General features: G+C 53.2%; 1 protein-coding gene across 1 annotated transcript in view; it reads left to right on the top strand.

Annotated features, from left to right (window-relative positions):
- The first annotated feature begins 8,082 nt into the window (after positions 1 to 8,082).
- Positions 8,083 to 8,628, top strand: part of LRPAP1 (low density lipoprotein receptor-related protein associated protein 1) — a 35,733-nt gene continuing 35,187 nt past the window's right edge. The window contains exons 1-2 of the mRNA XM_012002195.1: positions 8,083 to 8,180; positions 8,334 to 8,498. Coding sequence (XP_011857585.1) covers positions 8,083 to 8,180; positions 8,334 to 8,498 — 263 coding nt within the window. The remainder of the gene's footprint in view (positions 8,181 to 8,333; positions 8,499 to 8,628) is intronic.

Below are 8,628 nucleotides of genomic sequence, written 5' to 3' on the forward strand. Positions count from 1 at the left end.
ATTTCCATGCCTGGCCTAGGATCCGTGTTCGGGGGAAGCCACGTCCCCGGGGTCATGAGACGTGATTGTTCAGATGAATGAATGAGGCTGAGCAGAATCATTTCAGTCCCCCTGCACTTGCCAAGGGCAGGGACTTTCCTGTTTGTCCCTGCCCAATACGTAGTAAGGGCTCAGAACTACCTAAGAACAAATCAATGAACCTATGGCTTTATGGCAAATACCACAGAAACAACCTTAGAAATGGGCCGAGGAGGCTGTCTGGCCTCGAACAAATGACCTCATCTCTCTGAACCTTAATTTCCTCATCGGTAAAGCAGCAGTGCAGCCCCTCCCTCACAGGACGCTCCCTGGCAGAGTGCAGCAGCCAGTATGACCTCGTCCTTGTGATCAGGAGGGCCCTGCTGAACTGTCTCCATCCCGCAGGTGCCTACGAAGCCCGGGAAATGACGTGGGCTTCCTGGAGCCATGCAGTGGCTCTGTTGTCACCAGGAAAAGGGCCTGTGGCACCCACCTGGCCACTCACATCCTAAATGAGAAAGGCCCTTTTCCCCAGCTTCAGTAGCTCATTGAGATGAGGACTTGGGAATTTTGCTGCTTAACAGAGCAACGGAGCACCCAGGTGGCAGCCCCAGCAGGCCCTGGAGACGTTTCAGGAGACCTGGCGGGGACCCAAGTCTCTGCCACTGCACCAGGCCCTGGCCAGGGGACTGGACTCAGAGCCCTTTATTTTTTTATTTTTTAGAGACAGGCTATTGCCCTGTCTCCCAGGCTGGAGCGCAGCAGTGAAACCATACCTCACTGCAGCTTCGACCTCCCGGGCTCAAATGATTCTCCTGCCTCAGCCTCCAAGTAGCTGGGACCACAGGCATATGCCACTATGCCAGCCTTATTTTTAAATGTTTTGGGTAGATGCCATTTCCCTATGTTGCTCAGGCTGGTCTTGAACTCCTGGGCTCAAGCGTTCCTCACACCTCAGCCTCCTGAGTAGCTGAGACCACAAGTGTGTGCCACCACACCTGGCCCCAGAGCCCCTTTTAAACTGCAACTCACAGTCTCCAAGTTAGACTCACACAGAGAAGACCTAAATATGTGTCTCCTTGAGGGAGGCTGAGGAGTGGAGGAGGATGAACTCTTACAAAACCTCAACCTTTTAAAAAATGTGTTTTCAGTAATTGCTGTTCTGCGCCAAGTTTTAGCCTAGTGGGAGTTTCATGTCGGAATTACTAAGTAGGAGTTCGTAACAGACAAGTTAATCGCCCTTGTGTAGGGGCGAGGCACTGAGCGATGATCTCTGTACCCAGGTAGGTGCTTCCTGGATCTGCAAGCACAGGAGATGGGAGGTGGGGAGTGGGTGGGGGGTTATGAAGGGCACCCAAGGAGGGGCAGGGGGCAGCGGGAAGCAGGATCTCTGATGGTAGAAGGGAGTGGTCACTATGTCCCCAACACATCCCCTGCATGTCCCCACTATAGCCACACACCACAGGGGAAAGCCTCCGGGCCAGCCCCCATCCCCTCAGGACCACGATGTTGGCATCTGCAGAAACAGGTGGGGGCTGTCTGGCCTGAGAGGCCTAGAGCTTGGAAGAAGTGGTTTAGAGCTGCCTTTCTCCTCCAACCTCAGCCCTAACCCCCTTACATAGCAGCAGATCCCACCTGAGTTTCTCCTAGGCCTGTTCTGAATCTGAAGTGGGTATGAGACATTCACCATCTATTCCTATGCCCCACCATCACCAGAGGCTTTGTGGTACCTTATTTTTGAGAAGAGGCAACATATTCTAGGACCAGGCTGTGAACAAGGGAGAAATTCATCATGTATCCCTCCATTTATCCATCCATCCATCAATCCATCCATCATTCATTCTCCCACCTACCCACTCATTCCTCATCCATCCATTTGTCCATTCACCTATCAATCCATTTATCTATCCATCCATCCCCATCCATCCATCCATCAATCATTATCAATCCATCTATTCACCCATCCATCCATCCACCTACCAATCCATTGATTATCCATTCATCCCTGTCCATCCATCCCTGTATCCACCTATCAATCCACTCATCCATCCATCCACCTACCAACCTATTCATTATCCACCCACCCCATCCATCCATTCACCTACCAAGTCTTACATTATCCATCCATCACCATACACCCATCCACCCACTCATCCACCTATCAATTCATTCATCATCAATCCCTCCCCATCCATCTATCCACCCACCCGCTCATCCATTCATCATCCATCTATTCCCATCTACCCATCCACCTACCCATTCATCCATCCACCCATTCATCCATTCATCCACCCATCCATCCATCCACCCACCCATCCACCTATCAATACTTTCATTATCAATCCATCGCCATCCATCTACCCATCCACCCACCCATCAATTCATCATCCATCCCCATCCATCCATCCACCCATCCACCTACCAATGCATTCATTATCCATCTATCCACCCACCCACCCATCCATTCATCATCCATCTATCCCCATCCATCCATCAACCTACCCACCTATTCAGCATCCATCTATCCCCATCCATGCATCCACCTACCCATCCATCCATCCCCATCCATGCATCCACCTACCCATCCATCCATCCCCATCCATGCATCCACCTACCCATCCATCCATCCACCCACCCATCCACCTACCAATTCATCCATCCATCCCCATCCATCTATCCACCCAATCATCCATCCATGCATTCATCATCCATCCATCTCCATCCATCCATCTATCTCCACCCGTCCACCCATCCACCTACCCATCTACCCACTCATCATCCATCTGCCTACCCATCCAGCCACCCATCCATTCTTCATCTGGATGGACAAATCTTCATTGAGCACCAATTCTGTGGTGGGCAACAGGAGACAGAGATGCAGGAAACACAATCTCTGCTCTCAGAGAACATTCTTTCCAGGTACGAGAAGACATGGACATAAGCACCAGGTGAAGATGCCAGGACATGGCTGATCTGTGGTCCACATCCTGTTGGGGGAAACTGAGGGCCTGGGGACATTGGTCTAATGAAGAGAAGACTGGGAGGAACTGGCATATGCTGCTGAGAATGTTTGGTGCCCGCCATAATACCTGGGAGGGAGGAGGGAGGACAGAGGGGTGAACACAGTGAAAATGTGGAGGGATCAGTGAAGTGCAGTGTAAGCCCAGCCATTGAAGGAATGTTTAGGTGAGGCACTAGAGAAGTCAGCTGGACACAATCAGGAGTGTAAGGGTTAAAGAAAGAGGAAAGAAACACAAAAAGCAGCCTCGGGGCTGACATATCTCTGGCCAGAGGGGAGGCACCTGTCTCAGGGCTGGGAGGGGTTTGGAATGTTTCTGGTCAGAGATGTTATTTGCGGTTTATGGTCATGCTGACCTTAGCCATTAGGCTGATGCCCTTTGGATATAGGCAGTTTTTGATCAAGGTGAACTTAAAATGACAGCAATTGTCCAAGATGGCAATACTCCTGCTCTGTCAAGGAGGCCACAGCGGCTGGTTGGTCACTTGGAATTGTGTTTGTGGAGACAGAAGACTTTAGGGTTATGGGTCACAATGTCTAGCGTGTGGCCATGGGAGAGGAGGGCAGGGGTAGGTTTGAGGTCAAGACCATCAAAGGAGAGCAGGCCAGGGTTTTGGAGGGATCACCCACCGGGAAATGGAAATCACCAAGAGTCATGAGAGGAGGAAGAGGGGTGCTGGAGAGCGATGCCGTCCTTGAGGGGCGAGGGGGTGTCCATTTCCAGTTACAGCAAAGTCAAGGGGATGCTCAAAGTGTCGACAAAAGAGTCAAACTCTGTAAAATATTTGAAGAGAGTTACTCTGAACCAAACCTGAGTGGTCATGGCCCAGGACGCAGCCCTTGGGAGGTGCTGAGAGAGAACATGTGTCCAAGGTGGTCACAGGGTACAGCTTCATTTTATCCATTTTAGAGAGACATGAGACTTCAATCTAATACATTTAAGAAATAAATTGGTTCAGAAGAGCAAGAGAACCGAAATGGCGGGGGGTGGGTGGGGGGGTGGTTCCAGGTTATAGGTAAAAATTTTCTGGGTGACAATTGGTTGAGTTGATTTAAAGACCTGGGATCAATAGAAAGAAAATGTTTGGGTTAAGATAAAGGATTGTGGAAACCAAAGTTCTTATTTGCAGAGGAAGCCTTCAGGTGGCAGGCTTCAGAGAGAATAGATTGTAAAATATTTCTTATCAGACTAAAGTCTGTGTTGATGTTAATGCTGGAGCGATAATGATGCAAATCTGACGCCCACTTCCCATCATGGCCTGAACCAGTCTTTCAGGTTACATTCTAAGAGTGCCCTGGCAGAGGAGGAAGTCCATTCAGATGGTTGGGGGGGCCTCAGAATTTTATTTTTGGTTTACAAAAAGTTTAGGATACGGGACGTTGCTCATGACTGGTCATGAGTTCGAGAGTGGGAGGGTTTTGGGGGAACTGGGGATGGGGGAATGTGTCTGAGAAGCTGATATACAGAGCTGTCTGGGGCAAGGGGTGGCCTGGGGGACTCGAACTCTCCATACAGAGGGAGAAGCAGCATAATGAGCTTCATCCTGGAGTCTACAGTGGCAGACGGTGGGGAAAGGAGTGACAGTCAGGGAGTAAGCCAGCAGAGGAGGCAGCTGAGGATGGTCTTACTCAGACCCTCCCTACGTGCTGGGAGCTGGAAAGGGGTTGGTTTTGCCCAAGCACGGGGGGTCTCACTTGTCTCCAGGCGATAGTGGCTAGCTGAGGATAGTGGAGGCTCATTGCCCTAGGCCAAGTGGGAAAACTGCCTCACCCAGGAGGTCACACCCGCCCCTACAACCCAGTGCCTGATTGATGCAGGGAGGGAGACGAGGCACAAAATGGTCCTGGCCTCAAGGCAGGGACAGCTGTGAGGTGCAGTGCTCCTGAGCTCCCCTTCACCCAGCCAGGCTGAAGCAGTCACAGCCCTGCTCAGCTCTCTGCACCGGCTCTCTACCCCCACTCTCCTTTCCTAGGAGCACCCCCTCCATAATCACCTCCATAGGAATTCCATCTCAGCTCTGCTTCCAGGAAACCTGACCCAAGACAGAGGTTGTTACAAGGGCAGAGGCCACAGGCATCCACACCAGCCTCTGTTCGTTCAGTCTCTGAGGGGCCCAGCGCTCCCCATGCACTCCTCCTTAAAGCCTCCTCGACCCTGGGGTCTGCAGGCCAACTCCTCGCGGGTGCCTTCCCTTGTCCTGGCTGCCGCTCTGCTTCCTTTACAAGCTCCTTCTCGCACCCTCACGCTGGCTCCCTCCAGAGAGCTCCATCCCCTTCCCACTCTGCCTTTGTGGGTGGTCCCCAGATCTCTGTCTCCTCTCCCCTGGACCCCTCTGCCCTTGACTGCCAGATCTATGGAGTTCAATGCCCCTGGAGGGCTCCACATCCATCCCACAGGGACCTGGACTCGCATCTTCCTTCTGAGCGTGCTCTCCCCGGAGGGCTGGCATTGGAATTGGCCCTGCCACCTTCTGGTCTCCCCGAGTGGAAACCGGGTGTCAGTCTGGACTCTTGTCACCAAATTCTGTCCCTTCCACCTTCACATGGCCTCTCCATCTTCACTGCCTCGGTGTCTCTATCTCGTCCCGATCACCGTCGCCTCTCCTCTGGCGGACAGCACCCGTATTCCCACTGGTCTCTGCTTTTCCTCGAATGCATCTCTGTGTAAATCTCCCCTCAGGATCACTCTGTGGTCTCCACTGCTCTGGGTGGAATCCTCTTTCCAGTGGCGTCTCAGCCCCTGGGGCTGCCTCCCTCCTCACCACCGCCTTGTGCTTCTGCACTGAGCTCCAGCCAGACCGCCTGCCTGCAGCCACCCGGTGCTACCTGTTCCCGTGTGCTTCCTGCCTTTGCCTGGAGAGAATAATCATCTATAGTCCAAACTCAAGGACAAAAACAAACTGCTCTTTGGCTGTCGTGGCAGGAAAGCCCCAATCAGTCAGTGACAATGCTGCGTGCTTCCAAAAGCCAGCCAGTCAGGGACAGCCCCATACTACAGAACAGGCCCAGGCAGCAAGAACCTTGTGCCCCTGAAGTCAGGCTGAACACTCTGGCTTCTGAAAGCCGGACAATCCTCCATGCCAGGCTTCTCAAGAGACTCAATCTGTTTTGCTCTGAGAGATGGTCCTATAGCACAGTTCCCCTTTGCTCTAGTAAGCAAGATACTCCGCTTCGGCGCTGGCCAGCCTCACAATCCATTCTCACCAAGACCGATGGGCCTCCCTCTGGGCTCCTGCAGGGCCATATCTGTCTCTGTTCACACACCTTCCCCTCACCACTTAGAGACATGGGCTGGCATGGGGGAGGAGCAGGGGTGAGAAATAAACTTTCAGCCCCAGAGGAGGAGCCCAAGAGAAGAGAAATGCCCTCACCTGGAGTCCCTGCTATGCGCCTGGCACCCATACTGACTGCATCAACCACTGTGATTTTTTAAAAGATGTACTAATTTGAAATGTATAATGCATATGGGGGAGTGTATGAAATATCTACAATTTAAAAGTAAGGAAAAATGCACGCCTGTGTGCCCACCACCTAGTGAAGAAATACAACCTGGACACCACTTTGGAAGCCTGTCTGTGTCCACCCATTGCATCCTCCCTCCTCCCCCCGCCGAGGTATCATTCATCCCAACCTTTAGCTGTCCCCTGCCTTTTTTTAGTTTCACTGCCTGGGTGTGCAGCCTCACATACAATATTGCTTCGTTATCTGGGAAACCGGGCTGTATAAGAAAACGGCTCCTAGGACCCCACACCACTGTAAGGCGCAGGATCCCCAAAGACTCTGCTCCCAGTCCGGCTTCCATTTCCTGTGGGTTTATAAAGGGCCTTTCTGAAGACACTGGGACAGGATTCACAGAGCTGGAACATTTGCAGTGAGGACCACATTCCAGATGACCAACAGGGACATGCTTATGGGGGGATGGGCCAATTTGGACTGTCCCCTTCTAAGCCCACCAAGAGCTACCTGTAGCTCTCAGGAGTGGGATCAGGGCAAAACATGGATGTGGGGTAAAACGGGTGACCTCTGATTCTAGGCACCAGGAGATGGAGAGAAGAGCAGGAACGTGGGAACACCTGGGGAAGGCAGGCACAGGTGAGAATCTAGGCCAGGCTCACCTGGCCGTTCTGTCCTGAGGCTTAAAAACATGCAATGATGGCAATGACAGCATTTGATCTGTCTCTGGAGTCACTTTGCATGAGGTCATTCTCCCTCCACCACCCTCCTGGGGGATTCCTTTACCTCCTCTCCCCCATACATCCCATATTGGGAACTTGCGCTTCCAGCTAAGATGCAGTAACAGACTGACTTTACCCTTTTCCCTGAAACAACTCAACAGCTGGAAAAAAATGAATGAAACGATGGCTCTGAAAATACTGGAAAAGCAGCAAAGGACAGCAGCAGATCACTTTGATTCCAGGCACCTGAAATCTTCTCTGGACCAACACAAGATACAATGTAAATGTAAATTGGGGTAGGCCCAGGGGCCCATGCCTGTAATCCCAGCACTTTGGGGGACCAAGACGGGAGGGTTGCTTGAGCCCGAGTTGGAGAACAGCCTGGACAACACAGGGAGACCTAACTTTTGCAACAAATTTCAAAAATTAGCTGGGCGTGGTGGCACGCACCTGTAGTCCCTGTTACATGGGAGGCTGAGGGGGGAGGATCGCTTTAGCCCAGGAGGTCGAGGCTGCAGTGAGGCATAATCGTGCCACTGCACTCCAGCCTAGATGACAGAGACCCTATCCCCCCCACCCCACGCAAAAAAAGAAAAGGAAATGAATTAACATTAATTTCTTCCAAGATGCCCAGGCTCTCTTCACCCCCTTCGTCACTGTTCCTCCAGTTGGAAATTTCTCCCTCCCCAGGCAAAATCCCGCCCACCCTTGGAGGCCTTTTCAGATCATTCTTGCCAGATGAGCTCCCCTTGTCCCTTCTCTGAGTCCAAAGGGGCCTAGCTGCCGTCTGTCTCCCTCCTTCCCCTTGTTTCCGCGCTACCTCCAGGGCACTTCCCAACTCGCTGGCCAAAAGCCCCCAATGAGCGGACTATGCTAACTTTGGCTCTGGATTTCCTAGAGTGTAGTGAGTTGGAGAAAAGCGCGCGAAGCCCTGCCTTGCAGCAGGTGCGAGAGCAGGTGCTTGGGACGTGAGCTGGGGCAGGGGCTCCGGGACGTGGCGGGAAGCCTGCGCGGCCCTGCCTCCCCAGGACAACCTGGCCTGCGCTCACCCGCGCCCAGGCGCTCCGCGGGGGGCAGAAGCGGGCTGGGCCAGGCTCCTCAACGCCAGGCCGGGGCCGCAGTCCTAACCCCGCTACGGCACCGGGCACGCAAGAGTCGGCGTCAGTGCGCGTGAAGCCGGAGCATTATCAGGTTCAGCCAGACACGGCCCAGTTCCTGGGCTTTCCGCTCTTTTTGTGGGGCAAAGGGGGAAACAGGACTCGAGTAGTGCGGGCTCCGGGCTCTGAGTGAGGCCTGGTCTCTGCTCCCGCCCGGCCACCCTCATTCTCCAATCGTATCCCCAGCCCGGGTCCGCAGCCTCTGGCCGCGGCGTGGTTGCCTGGGAAACGCATGCGCCTGCGCAGGGCTTCCTGGGCT

The sequence above is a fragment of the Mandrillus leucophaeus genome, unplaced genomic scaffold (genome assembly GCF_000951045.1).
Source record: "Mandrillus leucophaeus isolate KB7577 unplaced genomic scaffold, Mleu.le_1.0 Scaffold68, whole genome shotgun sequence".
NCBI lineage: Eukaryota > Metazoa > Chordata > Mammalia > Primates > Cercopithecidae > Mandrillus > Mandrillus leucophaeus.